This window comes from Nannospalax galili, unplaced genomic scaffold, assembly GCF_000622305.1.
Source record: "Nannospalax galili isolate Female #2095 unplaced genomic scaffold, S.galili_v1.0 scaffold98, whole genome shotgun sequence".
Classification (NCBI taxonomy): Eukaryota; Metazoa; Chordata; class Mammalia; order Rodentia; family Spalacidae; genus Nannospalax; species Nannospalax galili.
This window is the reverse complement of record NW_008342013.1, coordinates 1,183,668-1,200,603: the sequence shown is the minus strand read 5'-3', so window position 1 is coordinate 1,200,603 and position 16,936 is coordinate 1,183,668. Positions and strand designations below refer to the sequence as shown.

At 38.7% G+C, this 16,936-nt stretch overlaps 1 protein-coding gene across 15 annotated transcripts in view; it reads left to right on the top strand.

The window, feature by feature from the left end:
• Bnc2 (basonuclin 2) overlaps window positions 1–16,936 on the top strand; it is a 435,111-nt gene that overhangs the window by 401,644 nt on the left and 16,531 nt on the right. For 8 of the 15 annotated variants that reach the window (XM_017799278.2, XM_029565767.1, XM_017799276.2 and 5 more), the window contains 2 exons: window positions 12,103–14,072; window positions 14,575–14,640. In XM_017799278.2, coding sequence (XP_017654767.1) covers window positions 12,103–14,072; window positions 14,575–14,640 — 2,036 coding nt within the window. The remainder of the gene's footprint in view (window positions 1–12,102; window positions 14,073–14,574; window positions 14,641–16,936) is intronic. The other 7 variants (XM_029565769.1, XM_029565770.1, XM_008837787.3 and 4 more) reach the window with 2 other exon arrangements.

Below are 16,936 nucleotides of genomic sequence, written 5' to 3'. Positions count from 1 at the left end.
TTTGAGTTCCTGAATTTTTGTTATGGTAACATATATTGATTATTTACTCTGATTATTCTAGTTCTGCCCTAAATTTGTTCATTTAGCCACCAACTCTAAATCACCTCTCATTATAGCCAAATAAAATACACAGTGTCTCGATTGATAGCTTGTTTATAGATGTACAGAAACACAAACTGTTAGTGCATATTTGGATTTGTAATTATACACACATGTGTATGTGTGGGTGCCTTTTACAGGAACACATTTAATCTGAACAATCAAAAGTATATCCGTCAACAAACAGCCTTGTGTATGTTACAAGTAATAATGTGTTGTTCCTGATGAATGCTAAAGCAGGAAATTAATCTTTGTGTTCCACTGCTGTTCTTATACCCAGAGAACAAAAATTAAATCTCCCAATACATCTTTCTGCTCAATCACACACTCGGTCCTCAGTGCGTTTTACGGAATGCTCAGTCCTCACTGTTCTATGGAACGCTGCCTAGTGAGGGCTCCATCCCTTTCTCCCCCTGCTCTCTCACATCCTGATGAATATGTTAAAGTTCCTTGGGGTTGTTCAGTCAGCTTCTGTTGTAACGAATGTACAATATGTGAACTTAAATCATTCATTCTAGCTTTAAAAGCTCCGTATCGGTAGCAAGAATCTAGGTGTGTGGAGAAAACTTCAGGGAAAGCTTAAAGGTTTCGAAATGTGTTGAGGTTCTAACCCTTATCTGATACGTAAAGTCACCTTCATTATGAACGAAACTTTCTGTGCTCATTTTTGTTCTTCATCAGACATTATGGAAAACACAGGGTGTCTGTTATGACTGATGACTGGTTAGAAATGTAAAGCCCCACAGACAGACACATTAGAGACTTCCTAGAAATTCAGGCGCAGAACTTTGTTTATGGACAGAGAGGTAAGCTAAAAAATATACACCTCAAAGCCAGATGTCAGAAAACCCTGGCAAGTTTCTATTGCAGAGCAAGTAGATTTATAGCTGTCCTAGGACTTCGGCTTTATCTTTATATCCAAGAGGAGAGGAAACAGGACCATTTGCGGGGAAAGCCCTCTCTTCCCTCCTGTTTCTAGTGCTTTCTCTGTGAATTTCAAAGTGTCCTTTTGCCATCCTGAGCATAAATGAAATCTCATTTCATAAATGAAATCTCAGCAATCTCCAGGTGACAACTTATGTCTGTTCAAAGAGTTCAATCAAGGAGAAGGTCTTGATTACAGTTCTGCTGCTTTTCTCAGAACCTCACAGATCTGCAGAAGACTACAGATAAGTATTTATATGGCCTTATTAATGTCTAACTAAAACTGTAGAAGAGGAGGATCTTCAAGTTGCAGAATTTGCACAAATCCTTCAAAGTTTTATTAGGCAGTGGGGTTGGGGAGTGTCCCACAACCTTATAGGGACACCTTGGTCAGTTTCCCCAGTTTTGAAGTACAGTTTTTATTTAAACTGATCATTTAATTGACCAGGTGTCAAAATTAATCCAGAAGAACCAGGACCTCTAATTCTGTCGTAGGTAAACAGCCCAGATACAAAGCATCAAGGGGGAATCCAGCAATTAGAGAAATATAAGACTCTTGGGAGAAAAAAGCTTCCTTTTAGCCATAAATACTCATACTCTGAAAATAAGTTGGTTAAAGTAAAAATATTTGTTTTTAAAATATTTTAGTTGAAATGAATTATATGTTTAGATTCTAGGCATAAATAATAGAAAAGTTCTAAAGCTAACTGTCTTTAAGACTTAGAAATTTTTAGTTAGGTGTTTGCTCACACATGGAAAACTGAGGTTGGGTATTAGTGATAGAATATGATCACCGATAAAGCCAAGTTTAGAATTTATAGGTGTCCTTCAAGCATGTTCTTAATTTTATTTTTCTCTGTTTGAATATGTGTAAGTTATATTAACCATAATCAAAATATGTAACTTTCATATGTAAGGTTTATTTTAACCTACAGATCTATAGTGTAGAATTAGGTATTTTGTGCTTACAGTTAAGAACTCATAAGTAATTTTATAGCAAAGCATTGATATTCTAGAAACATTAGCTTAACACTTAGAATTTTCATGGTTGGGTATTTATCTCAGTGGTAGAATGCTTGTCTAGCAAGTACAAGGCCCTGGATTTGGTCCTCAGCACCAGAAAAAAAAAATTTGGAATTTCTATTTTGAAACTCAAGGATTCCTACAATGCTGTTATTAAATATTAAAGTGTATTATGTCTTTAAAAGTTTCTCAAGATGTAAGTAACTTGAAAAATACTTTTGAATCTTTGAAGTACAATTCTAGCCATTATGGAAGGTAATTTACTCCTGAATTTTATGTGGAAAAGCAAGGCACCTGTTTATTTGCAAACAAATGGGCATGCAGAAAATACATTTAGGTGATTATAATCTAGACACACTAAAAAGCCTTAGTACAGAAACAACATCCTGCCCTAGGGCTTCTGTGAGTCACTGAATACCAGAAAGGTCTATCATGGTTATAACTCTTAAAATAATAATAATACAGATTGTTATTGAGGGAAAAGAGGTAATATTCTGCAAATTATACATTCTTACCAGGTTTGTACCCTTTTTTTTTTTCTTTTTGTGTTAGAGATCAAACCCAGAGCTTCATTCATAGCAGGCCAGTACTCTACCATTGAGCTTTTTGTTTTTTTAAAAACCCCAAATCAAAAAATTTAAAAATCACTTTAACATGTCAAAACTAGTTTCTCTGGCATTTAGATGATATTGTTTTGGCTAGAAAGAAAATCATTTGAGCTAGAGAGATGGCTCAGCAGTTAAGAGCACTGACCACTCTTGCAAAGGACCCAGGTTCAATCCCCAGCATCCACATGATGACTAACAACCATCTATAACTCTAGTTGCAGAGGAATTCAACAGTCTCTTCTGACCTCCATAGGCATTGCATGACACAGGTGCACTTTACATGCAATCATACATTCATGCACTCATATACATGTATGTATGTACTCGTGCACATAAAAATAGAATATTTTTTAAGGAAAGATAATCATTTATGGAGGGTATATTGTTTAACTTACTAATCTTTCACCATGGAAAATATTTTGAACTATGAATCAGAAAAATTTATAGACACTATATGTTAGAAATACACAAATAACTAACACTTGAATATCATATAAAATTGCCATGTTATTTCTTCCTTATCATGTCAGCTCTGTTCAAGGATCATGTACCTTATGCTTCCATTTTCATCCAGGCAGAGGCCTTTTAAGTTTTTACTTTGTATGCTTACTCAAGTAATGTGATATGCCTTGCATCATTATATCACCTAAGGTCAAGCATCTTGAATGCTACATAAGGCTAATTCAGAATGAGACTCATTACAGTAGGATGAACCAAGAATGGTGTCCTCTGTGTCCACATGCATGTTTGTGTACATGCACATGAGTGTGATAAGTATCTTTTTAAAATGTCAATCTTTATGTACGAACAATATATACAGAGAAGAGATTTCAGTGTTAGCATGTCAGTTAACAAGGACTAATAAGATTCTCACCTTGACAGAAAATTCTTCATTGCAAAGCTTTGTGAGAGCTCCAACATTCTCACCAACGGAGGGCATTCTGTAATGCTTACTTTTCTTTTGAGGAAGGCTGGAAGAGTTATAGGAGAGATGTTTCAAGTCCAGGGATGTATCGAATTTAGCATCCGCTTCTGTGATCACAGCAAGCTGGTAAATGTCTAGTTTTGATCTTTACACACTCACTTCATGACAAAGACTGTCTTAGGTAGATGAGGAAGCAGTGTTTATTTTCCAAAAGATACTCACATGGGCAAATACTGACAAGTAAAGTCCACTCGTGATTTTTATTTGGAAGTCTGTCTTTGTATCAGGTGCCACACCCTGATGATTTTTTTTTCCTCAGTGGACATACCTGTTCTCAACAGCAGAGGAAGAATAAGGATGTGATTGGTTGACATATTTTGAAGGTGAAATATGCTCTTGAGAATTTCTGCAAAATACAAATTTCCAAGTCATGGAAATTGAGTAAGTAGGGTTTTCAGTACCCAAAACAAATGTTGATTTCTTTAAAAAAAAAAAAAAAAAGTCTAATTTGAACCATTTGGCGCAATCATGGCATGAATGAGTATGTTTCATTCTGCCTACAGATATTACAGTTGTTACAGCTGGCTTCCTGCAAACATTAGCCTCAAATACTAGAAAAGCAGTCATAGAACAGAACTGTGTGTGACTAGAGAGTGGTATAATTGTGTTTACTTACACAAGCAAACTGCTCTGATGTATACTGTGTATATGAGTGCTATATCTTTCTAAGTCAGCACCCAGAAAGAAATATGTTTAAATATAAAATTTACTAAAACAAATGAACATGCCAAGATCCTTTCCCACATAATTTCAAGTGTTTCTCAGAAATTATCATAGCATTGCTTAAAAATTTTCCCTAAGTAGTTCCCAGAATCTATTATTTTCAACATTTTTTGTGTGTTACCATTTTTATTTATCTCCCATTTGTGTTTGCTTACATATATACATACACACACTTATTCACATGTACATACAGGCACATACACAAACACTGACCCACAAACACTTAGGAATGCCAAGTCAAATAAATTAGTGAGATAAACATAATTTAACAAAAACAGGAGGAATGGCTCTGAAGTAGAGGAAAGCCCCAGAACCGCTAAGATTGTTGTTTAAGATAGAAGTTTTAAAAGTGGGTTTGGCTTTAGACTGACAATTTGACATTGAACTATTTGCTGCTTTTTAAAACATTTTATTTGTTAGTTTTGATTTTATGTGTATGAGTATAGCCTGCATGTATGTAAGTGCACCTGTGTCGTGCAGTGCCCACAGAAGTCCGAAGAGGGTGTTGGATCCCCTGGGACTGGAGTTACAGACACTTGTTAGCTGCCATGTGGGTGCTGGGAATTGAACCCGGGTCCTCTGCAAGAGAGGTCAGTGTTCTTAACTGCTGAGCCATCTCTCCAGCTCCAAGATTTTGCTTCTTACCTGCACATGGACCCTTCTTTATTTTAAAGGCAGGTAAGTGTCATGAGAATGGAGTAGTATTAAAAGTTTATAACTGTGCAAGCTGTTTCTTCAAAGTTGTTTATAGTGCTCAAAGGCATCTTTTCCACAGAATGTTACCCTCAAACTGCTGCTACTTTCTGCACCAAAAGCCATCTCTGTCCAACCTAGCCCCCATCTATTAAACTAATAGCATACCCCTGTTTGAATCATTTAAGATACTTGTGTGAGCTTATCATTTGCTCCTCCTATAACCCAAATTGATGTATTTACTACTTTCTGGGCCATATCCTGACACATACCCATCTAAAGAAGAGGCTGTCACTTCTGTGTGCATAGAGTTCATGCCTGCCACACACTGCTGTTAGCTCTGTGGACAAGTGGTCTCCAAAGTTTATGATTTTGATTATATAATTATTAAAACAGCAAAGCTTTTACTCTGAAATACATAGAACTTTCTAAATTCAAACCATGAAGTCATCTGGATGACTGTAAGTAAAGGTACTTGCTGCCAAACCTGAAGACCTGAGTTCCATCCCTGAAACCCACATGGTGGAAGGAGAGAACCAGCTCCCACAGGTTGTCCTCTGACCTGTACATACACACTATGACATACACACTCAGACACATAAACACATATACCCCAAATAAATATATCTCTAAGTTGATGCTCTGCTGTTCTAAGTTCATATCTAAAATACTAACAAAAATTATCTTCATAGTTGAATAATAAAAATGTTCATATGTATTCCTCATGTCATGGTAGATTGCCTTGCACAATTTACTAATAGGAATGATTAGAATACATATGCTTATATTATAGTTACAATAAAATTCAGGAGACAAAAAGTTGTATGTGTGGAATTTCATGCAATTTACATAATTTAACTTATAATCAAGTTCATTGAGGCATAATTTAAATATAATAAAACTAATTTTAAGTATATAATCTATGTAGTCATTTAAACACAAACACACCTGTGATACAGAACATTACCATCACCCCAAAGAGTTCCATAGTGCTGTGTACAGTCAGTTCCTTTTCCCCATGCTCAGCCCCTGGCAACTAGTCATCAGTGATCTGTTCCTGTAATACTGCCTTCTCCAAATTTTCAAATCATTGAGTTGGGAGAGTATGTATTCTTTGGGGTTGATGAGCAATGCTTTAAAAAACCATCCATGTTTTAATGTGTATCAGTAATTTATCCCTTTTTATTACCCAGTAATATTCCATTATATAGCTAGCCCTTTAGTTTGTTTGCCCTTAAGACTTAAACATCTGGAAAACCTGATAAAATTTATGATTTAAGTTGTACATAACATTGTCTCATTAGTTTTAACTTAGAGTTAACTGTTAACTTTATCTGATAGGGTACTTAAGCTTAGGTAGGCTTGAAATTTGGTAATTTCTGTACCTTCTATCCAAACCGTGCCTCTTGCCTTGATTCTTGAATTAATCTGAAGGAAAATGTACATAAAACCTCTATGAGAAATTGGCCATGAAAATGAATCATATCAATGTAGTTGTGATAGACATGAAATAAAACACAGCTCATAAAGTTCTAATTTTGTTGTAGTTAGCAGTCCTTATAGTTCAGTGTTATTTAATTAAAAAAAAATAGTAGCTGGGTGTGGTGGTGCATGAGGTAGATCTTGTGAGATTGAGGCCAGCCTGCCCTCATAAGTTCTAGGCCAGCTGGGGCTATAGGAAGGCCCTGTCTCAAAAATATAAAAAAACAACAAAACCAAGCATATTGAAAAGGAAGTATTTTTAGTTTTCTCTTATGCCTTAAATGTGACTGAAAATTTGCATTTTTTCCTAATAGTAGAAAGCTGAATAACATTCTCTCTAAATTACTTGTTTACTTCTTATTTTGTTTGTTTGTTTGAGATAGAATCTCACTGTGTAGCCCTGGCTGTCCTTGAACTCAGAGAGATCTGCCTGCCTCTGACTCCTGAGTGCTGGGATTAAAGGTATGCATCACCACACCCAGCTATTTGCTTACTTGTTAATAATTTAGACAATGCTGAAGCAAATGGGCCCTTTATCTGTGCTGCTTTTGGCCTTCCTTGTGTTTTCTATGGACAGTTGTCTCTTCTCCATGCAGAGACGTGGCCTGCCATGAACACAGGAGTATGTTTTTACTCTCATCTTGGTATCACCTGGCAGTCTATCCCAAAAGCCAATTAGTTGGTCTTTCCTTCATCTTACTATACCATTTCCTTCTCTTTTCTGTCCTCCCCAAATAAGATTAACTGGTCAACCTCCTACTTCATTATAAAACTGCAAGTCATATAAGATGCTTGTGGAAAGGGGATAGGGCAAACTGTTGAAATCACGGCAGCCGAAAACAAAAGATGTTTTTTTGAAAAATAAATAAATCGCCCTTCTGGGCTGGTGCAGTGCTTTCCTAGCATGCTCAAGACCCTAGGTTCAGTTTCCATCATAAAATATCACCCTGCCAAGCTATTTAAGCCAGATTTCTACAGGAATATAAAAGTTCCAGTGAAATATTAAAAAACTAGCTCTTCATATAAAATGATAGATGTTTTAATTTTTTTCTAAACCTGGTAAAACTGGTTTTTAAGTCAGAGCTACTTGATATTACTCAACTTTTAATTAATAGTATAGCCAGTTATTCTCAGGAGATCAATACTTATAATAATACCTTGCATTTAACTTAACTGGGAAAATCTTGTTATCATCATTTTGTAAATAACATTTCCCAATCTAATGGCTTCAGGGTCACTGAACTCTGGTTACAAATGAAAAACCCAAAGGAATTGATTTACCAACTACAACTGATCTTGGGAAGACAGGAGTTCAATTTATGCTAAGTAATATATTCATGTACAGGACTGGGGTTCTGGTATAAGTTCATTGGTGGTAATCATGGTCTTCATCCCAGTCGACAAGACCCTAGTTTTGATTTGCTGGTGTTAATTCCATGGTAATACCTAATTCTTTTCATGACTCTTGTCACTTTAATAAAGTTTATTTGACCTTCTGTACTTCTCAAACTGTCTAAATAGGGAAGCCTAGTTTTCTTCTTAATCAGTCTTGAATCAGTATTTAAGTACAATAAAAATTACTTTAAAAATCATGCCTGTAGTTATTGTAGCAAAATCAAATTGTCCTAAAGGTTTCCATATGGTTAATGGTTGCTGTGAATGACTTGCAAATTATTTGTTGTTGTTTGTTTGTCTGTGAAGCCTTCAGGCTGATACTGGCCCATCTGGGATATTATATAAGCCATTCTGAAGTTCATGCCTTCACAGAAAGGTCTCAGCCACTATGTGAGAGTCCCTGCACCAGACACCATTTACTTCTGTCACAGAGATCTGCAAGCGAAGCCTGGGCCTTGCTCATTACCTTTGAGGGTTTTGGGTTCCCCTCAGCTGCCTTATCCATGAATATACTAAAATTGCTAGCTCTTCTTAGCAAGAAGCTTTCAGATTCCTTATCAGTTTACTTTCTACAGCGTTTCCGTTTACAAATGTGATAGTTATTAGGTAAACTTGATCAAATACGAATGAAGAGTTCTTGGAAAAGAGCTACTGTAGGCCTTCATATCCATGGGATCCGGAGGGCACCCTGACATTGAGACTCCAGAGATTTGTGATGTTCTTTAGTATATTAGTTAGTGTGGTGGTTTGAATGAAAATGTCCTCCATAGGCTCCAAGTATTTGGACATTTTGTCCCTAGATGGTGGCACTGTTTTGGGAGGTCTTAGAAGGTGTGGCTGTCCTGAAGGAAGCATGTCACTGGGGGCAGGTTTAGAGAGTTCTTAAGCCTTGCTGGATCCCCAGTTGCTCTCTTGCTTCCTGTGCCTCCTTGATGATATGAGAACTTAGCTTCTGCTGCTCCTGCTCCAGCCACCATGCCTCCCTGCCATGATGGACTGTAATTCCCCTGGAACCATAAGCTCAAATAAACTCTTCCTTCTGTAAATTGCTTGGGTCAGTGTTTCTATCACAGCAACAGAAAAGTGACTAAGACAGTTAGCAAAGACATTATACTATGCCACCCCTATACCTTGAATTTTACATAACAGATAAAGGTTTATTTTATGACTCAGGCTCATAGCAAAGTTCTAAATCTTGCTTACCTGGACCTTTTCTACCCAAAGTAAGTGTCTTAATGTTACAACCTCCATTTTTGCAGAGATGGCTACTCAGGACTAACAGACTTCTGAAGGCAGTGGTTTTAGGAATAGCAGCAGGCATTGTAGGTGGCCAAGAGAAAAGAGCAAACATCGGATGGCTGTGTACTTGGGGGAAGGGGGGGAAGATGAGGGAATGAGCTGGTGATTGTGGTTTTGATCAGTTAATATGGTTTCTAAGGCTGTGGACTGTGTGTCTGTGTTGGCCTGCAGCTTTAGATTCAGAATGCCTGGGTAGAACCTTGGGAAGATATGACTGTACACTGTTCAGAATGAAGTTCCACTCGTAGGCCAAGAAAAGAGCAACCATGAGAGTGGACAGATGGCCAGAGGAGCCGGTGTGGAAGAGGGAAGCACAGTGTTGCAGAGAAAGCCTTGTTCAAAAAAAGTTCCACTTGCTGTCGTAACTATAATGTATCACAGAATAATGGTCACTAAGCACTGTGGAGACACTCAGTGAACTTGGAGTCAGAATTCTGAGGCTCAAGTCCTGGACTCCAAGGCAGCATCTTGAATTTTCTCAAGCCCTCTTACACCTCACATCTGACTTCTCATCTGTTAAACATTCCCAAGCTATGGAAGCTGTCATGGGGATCAACCGAGATAATGCATATACAAATCACAAATCACAATTTATTTTTCTGTGTTGCTACAAGACCAGCATTCCCTCTTATTCTCCCTATTTCAAAATCAAGGCTGTGAGGGATGTCAGTAGCTATTAGTGACCCTTTTCTAGTACCTATTGCAGCTTTCCAGAATCCTCTGAAGCTGTTAGCTATTGCAGCATTATATGATTGTTCTAAGCAGATGGTGGTATGAGCACATTTCATCTTAAGGACAGTTATTTCTACATGATGAGGGGAGGGAACAAGCATTTTGGCATGTTTTATAGGAATGGACACCCATGCATGCTGATTATATAAAATGATAGAATGCTAGAAGGGAATCTTATAAAGAAGAGTGTGTAACTACCAGAACTGCTTTTTAAAACGTAATTCAAATAAATGACAAATATTCTCAATCAGACTAGTTATGACTCAGATCATGATTGTGTTCCAGATGGAAGTTCATATCCAAAGGCTGAGCACAGATTTTACCATTGCAAAAATAGTGCAGGTTTCTTTATCCTTAATCTTGTTTCCCTAGAGTAACATCTTCTGTAATCATAACACAGTTGGTGACACAGGATGTAAAGATTGGTATAGTACTGTTATATAATCTAGAGACTTTATGCACATTTTGCCACTTTTCCTATTGATGTCTTTTTTCTGGTCTAATGTTCCTAGGAACACACAGTTATATCTTCTTAATCCTGTCTAACCTGCAACTGTTCTTTTTAAATAAAAATTCCTGACCTTCATACTTTGAAGAGTTTTAACCACTATTTTGTAGGCTGACCCCCCTCAGCTTTGGTTTACCCGGTCCCTTCTCATGACTGGATTAAGGAAGCTTTTTTATAAGAGCCATACAAAAGTAATGCTGTACTCTTCCCTCCCGTCAAGAGTACACAATGCCATCATGGCTCCCTACAGTAGGGTTAACTTTGATCAGTCTTTCAAGGCATTGTCTATTAGATTTCTCCAGTGTAAAGTTATGCTTTTCTCTTTGTAATTAATAAGTATGTTGTCATTTTAAATTTTGTTTTGGTGCTGGGAATTGAATCCAGGGTCTCATAGATACTAAGCAAGTGTTCTATGACTGAATTACAACATATCCCTCCCCCAGCACCATTTTTTTTTTCTAGAAGGTTTTATGCTTTCTTAAGTTAACGGTCAGAGTTGGAGCAAGTGTCATGCACAGAGGGTTGCAAAGGGCCCTGTTCTTGGTGGGTCTAAAAAATGATGCCTTGAAAAATGATAGTCATTATTTAACTGTTTGAATAGATTTCTCTCAACCCATGCTGAAATGGATTGCCTGACATTACATTGCAGGATTTTTAAGTCCTACCTCCAGGCAAATATCATAGTTACTAGCAAAAATGAAAGTGTGAAATGCTTTTTAATGTATATTTAACAACACACAGTCTGATGATTGCTGATGTGTAGTCTCTGTGGACTCCTTTGCTATTGGAGGAGGATGCCAAAGACAACTTTTTACACATTTATTCTATCTAAAGCCATCACGTTTACTTTTCAAATATCTATGCCTGTCATTTACAACAAAATCATAAAAAGTCAAATACTTAAAGTCTAACTCAAACTTTGAATCATAGAATTGCAACCAATTTTCAGGAAGAGTACAATTACCTTTCAAAAGTAATATTTCCTTTATTCTGTCTTGTGAAATTACCTGTTCCTAACTGGCTCTAAAATATAACTATTTTTAAAAGAAAAGATGCAGCTCAGTGATGGAGTTATGAAGGGAAATGCCTCTTTACTCATCCTTTTTTGTTTAGACAGGCACATAACTCCCATTTACAGGAATTTCCATCATTGAATCCAGTGTCATGTCTGCTTGAGTTAACGTAGTCAGTTTCATTAACTACTTAATTCCCTCGTATGATGTATTTAATAAAGATGAAGGTACCTTTTCCGCATTGATAGTAGATTGCACAGCAAGAGTTCACATCTTATACTAATATATGCTAAGCAGTTGCATAGTATATAGATGATTGTTGTTAAAATACCAGTACTGAAGGCATTTTAGATCACAGAGCCCCAGTTGTCTACTTTTTGTTTGCCTTGACATTATTAAATTCAATTTGTTTCTCTAACTGTGACTCTAATTACTATATTTGCATGGCAGCAAAGTTTGCTTTGTGGTTGAATTTTATTAACAGTGCTTGCATGTTGTCTTCTGCTCTCACTCTTTGTATTTCATAAGCAGACAGAGCACCTTCAGTTGCATTGCATACTTATGCACAATCAATAAGTTTTGTGTTTGTCTTTGTTGTTTCTTTGATGTGGCCTGTAGGACGCCGCTGGCAAAGTACTGGACCGCTGGGCCATCATGTCTCGAGAAGAGGAAATCATCACCCTTCAGCAGTTTCTGCGGTTTGGAGAAACCAAATCCATCGTGGAACTGATGGCAATTCAGGAGAAGGAAGGGCAGGCCGTGGCTGTACCATCTTCAAAGACAGACTCGGATATAAGGACTTTCATCGAGAGCAGTAACCGCACCAGGAGTCCCAGCCTCCTTGCACACCTAGAGAACAGCAATCCTTCCAGCATCCATCACTTTGAAAACATCCCAAACAGCCTTGCATTTCTGCTTCCATTCCAGTACATAAACCCTGTCTCAGCCCCACTGTTAGGGTTGCCTCCAAATGGGCTGCTTTTAGAGCAGCCAGGACTGAGACTGCGAGAGCCAAGCCTTTCAACACAGAATGAATATAATGAGAGCAGTGAATCTGAAGTATCTCCCACACCATATAAGAGTGATCAAACGCCAAATAGAAATGCCCTGACCAGCATTACTAATGTGGAACCAAAAACAGAACCAGCCTGTGTCTCCCCCATTCAGAATTCTGCCCCAGTCAGTGATCTCAGCAAAACTGAACACCCAAAAAGCTCATTCCGGATTCACCGGATGAGAAGGATGGGGTCAGCCTCAAGGAAAGGAAGAGTCTTCTGTAATGCATGTGGGAAGACATTCTATGACAAGGGTACTCTCAAAATTCATTATAATGCTGTTCACCTGAAGATCAAACATCGGTGTACCATTGAAGGTTGCAACATGGTCTTCAGTTCCCTTAGAAGCCGCAATCGCCACAGTGCAAACCCCAACCCACGCCTTCACATGCCTATGTTAAGGAATAATAGAGACAAAGATTTAATTCGGGCTACGTCAGGAGCTGCCACTCCAGTCATAGCAAGTACAAAATCAAATCTCACACTCACAAGTCCTGGCCGGCCCCCAATGGGTTTTACAACTCCCCCACTAGACCCTGTCTTACAGAATCCTCTCCCTAGCCAGCTGGTATTTTCTGGGCTGAAGACTGTTCAACCAGTTCCTCCATTTTATAGAAGTTTACTCACTCCAGGGGAAATGGTGAGTCCTCCGACCTCCCTCCCAACCAGTCCCATCATTCCAAGCAGTGGTACCATAGAGCAGCACCCCCCTCCACCCTCTGAGCCAATCGTGCCAGCAGTGATGATGGCCACTCATGAGCCCAGTGCCGACCTGGCACCCAAGAAAAAGCCCAGGAAGTCAAGCATGCCTGTAAAGATTGAGAAGGAAATTATTGATACGGCTGATGAGTTTGACGATGAAGATGATGACCCCAATGATGGTGGAGCTGTGGTCAATGACATGAGCCATGACAATCATTGCCATTCCCAAGAGGAGATGAGCCCAGGCATGTCTGTGAAGGACTTTTCTAAGCATAATAGGACCCGGTGCATTTCAAGAACTGAAATAAGAAGGGCTGACAGTATGACATCTGAGGACCAGGAGCCTGAGCGGGACTATGAGAATGAGTCTGAGTCTTCAGAGCCCAAACTCGGTGAGGAGTCCATGGAAGGAGATGAACACATTCACAGTGAGGTGAGCGAAAAAGTCCTGATGGACAGTGAGAGGCCTGATGAGAACCACAATGAGCCTTCTCACCAGGATGTCATCAAGGTGAAGGAAGAATTCACAGACCCCACTTATGACATGTTTTACATGAGCCAGTATGGACTGTACAATGGTGGGGGGGCCAGCATGGCTGCCTTGCACGAAAGCTTCACTTCGTCTCTGAATTATGGAAGCCCTCAAAAATTCTCCCCAGAAGGTGACCTGTGTTCTAGTCCAGACCCCAAAATTTGTTATGTGTGCAAGAAGAGCTTCAAAAGCTCCTACAGTGTGAAGCTTCACTACAGGAACGTACACTTAAAAGAGATGCATGTCTGTACAGTGGCCGGCTGCAATGCTGCCTTCCCCTCTCGCCGAAGCAGAGACAGGTCAGTAAATCTCCACTGGCTGCTCCTGCTGGGGGAGGGGTTGCCAGTTTTAGTCATGTTGAACTTGAAAGATGCAAGTTAGATGTTTTTGATGCACTATAAAGATTGTCCCCAGTGACCATGTGCTAACTAAGCCACCATGCTCATGAAGGATTGTTGCAGTTGGTGCTTGTTATGATTAAGCATGCAGAATCATATACCATCTTACCCAATAATGCACGCCATTTTTCTCCATTTTTCTCTGTGCACCATGTATGTATGAATATATGTATGTATGTATGTATGTATGTATGTATGTGTGTATGTGTGTGTGTATGTTTACATGTGTCTAGATGTGACTAAGTTAACTGAATACAGTTCCCTGCTTCCCCATGAGCCCTTACTTAGAAGCCGCAACTTCTGTCATACATATAAATATATATATATATATTTCTGCTTTGCCTTGTGGCTTTTTAATTAAATCAATATATTATCTTCATACACACATATTTATCCAATATAGAAACAGAAATTTACGGATGGAAAGAACCATAGGTCCAGGACATCGAGACAGCCTGCATCTCCGTAGGTATAACCAGAAATGTTATCATTCCTTACATGACTATTTAGTGTGTCATTGAATTCTTTAAGAATCATGAAACTATCAGAAGATAATGAAGCCAAAGTAATCATTGATGCGGGACAGGGTTGTGGTGTGTGTTTCTTTATCTCAGCTCCATTGTGTTTTGGAGCACATCTCTGAAATGTACTCTGCCGTGGGACTGAGTTACAGAAGGGAAGGCATGCACGTACCTTAGGATCAGTTAGAATATATAACTCTGGTTATGTAGCTGTAGCTTTGAAACAGTGGGACTTAAACAGAAGCAGCTGCTCTTAGACCTACAATGTTCTTTATTAATCCTAGAGAAAATGTGATTTGGATGGAATGTCAGGGTGGCCAGTGGGGTAACAAGATGACCCTTCACTTACGGAGATGAGCTGATGAGTGGCTCCTTATAAAACCCAGCCCAACTCAAGTCACACATCAGCCATTCCTTCCCACTTAATGGGGTATGGTTTGGGATTGTATATTGACTTTATGGTATTTTTCAGAGGAAATTTTATCTCATTGTAAAAAACAGCATATGTGAAAAATATTAATGAATTGTCCAGGTATCTCCCATCCATATTCTGGTTTATTAGTTGGTGTCCTAGTTAGTTTCTGTTGTTTTGATAGAAACATTGACCAAAAGCAAGTTGGGGAGGAAAGATCACAGTTCCATCAGCAAGGACAGCCAGAGCAGGAACTCAGGGCAGGAACCTGGAGGCAGGAAGTAAGCACAGACCATGGAAGAATGCTGTTCCTGGCTTGCTCCTCTGGCCTGTGCTCATCCTGCTTTCTTACACAACCCAGGGACACCTGTCCAGAGTGATACCACCCATAGTGCCTAGGAGTGACACCACCCCTTAGTGGCCTGGGCCCTCCCACATCACTCAGCAATCAAAGTGCCTCATAGACATACCCACAGGCCAGCCTGATAGAGAAATTCCCCAAACGAGGTCCCTTTTCCCAGTTGTATCAAGTTGACAATAGAAACAATCTAGCACAGTTGACCAGATTCTTTGACAAAGTACCTTGTTATAAAAGTGCCCCTGAAGCTGATGTGGTAGCACAAGCCTGCAATTCTAGCACTTGGGAGGTTGCAGTAGAGGAAGACAGTAAGCTAGAACACAGCTTAAGCTACTCAGGGAGTTGGAGGCTGACCTGGGCTATGTACTAAAATGCTGTCTGGATTTTTAACAATCACTGAAAAGTAATGACCTGTTCGAAGTACTTTGGTTTCTTTCCACATATGAAAGATCAATTCTTTACAATGAAAATACATATATTTTCTTTCTGCCGACATAAAAGGAGCCCAATTCTGTTGTTTTAATGATTTCCCACATCTATAAGAATGGCTTATAGTTATTTTCAGTTCCAGATCTCATGGTCAGATAAAATGGCTGTACTTTGCATAATAAATACAGTACTATTCCTACCCATCCTGAGTTTGGAATAATGTGTTTTTCAAATTTCAAAGAATATGATAGTTATAATGAAGTTGATGTATTGAAATTTTTTATGCTGAAATTTTTAACAAAAAAAGACTTGTGAAAACCTGCATAAAATATTTATGGAGACAAGCAAAAATTTAAACTTATTTGCATGAATTCCTATCACAGTTTTAGTTAATGAGCTGAAAACAACGCAGATCATAACACTGGAATAAATAGCTAAGAGACCGGGCTTGGTGCTCTCATTTATGCACAGCCAGAAAACACAAGTGCTGCTGTTGTGTCCTGACCAGAGGAGGCTCCGTTGGGGTCATATCTGTTTGTCTGAGGAAGAATATTCGTTGATAGCAAAAGAATGTTTCAGTTGCCATTTTTATTCTAAAGACGGGATTTTGCTTCTGACCAGCTGTACAGAAGTTTAGACAAAGGAGCCTTGGGCGGGAAGAGCAGTGCAGATGAGCCGTTTCAGGAGCTAGCCAGCGCAGGGCGTCTGCGTGAGACAGCAGTACATCTAATTTTTTTAATTTTAGACTTTTATCACACATGATAAATGACAAATTGCAAATACATAACTCCTGTTTCAGACTTTTATCATCTTTTCCAGTTAACGTCAGCTGGTGCTTGTGTCTCCTTGTTCACAAAGGCCCATGGGTCCCATTGCTGGTCTATTCCTTAGACTTATCTTCTGTGTCTTCTCTTTTGCTGTTACCTATACAACCCCCAGAAAGCTTATGTTTCTAATTTTTCTTTCTTTAATCCACTGTTAAAGTTATGACAAGTTCTCTTTCTCTTTAGCCAAAAGACTTTCCCAAAGAATCCCTCCTTTGTCT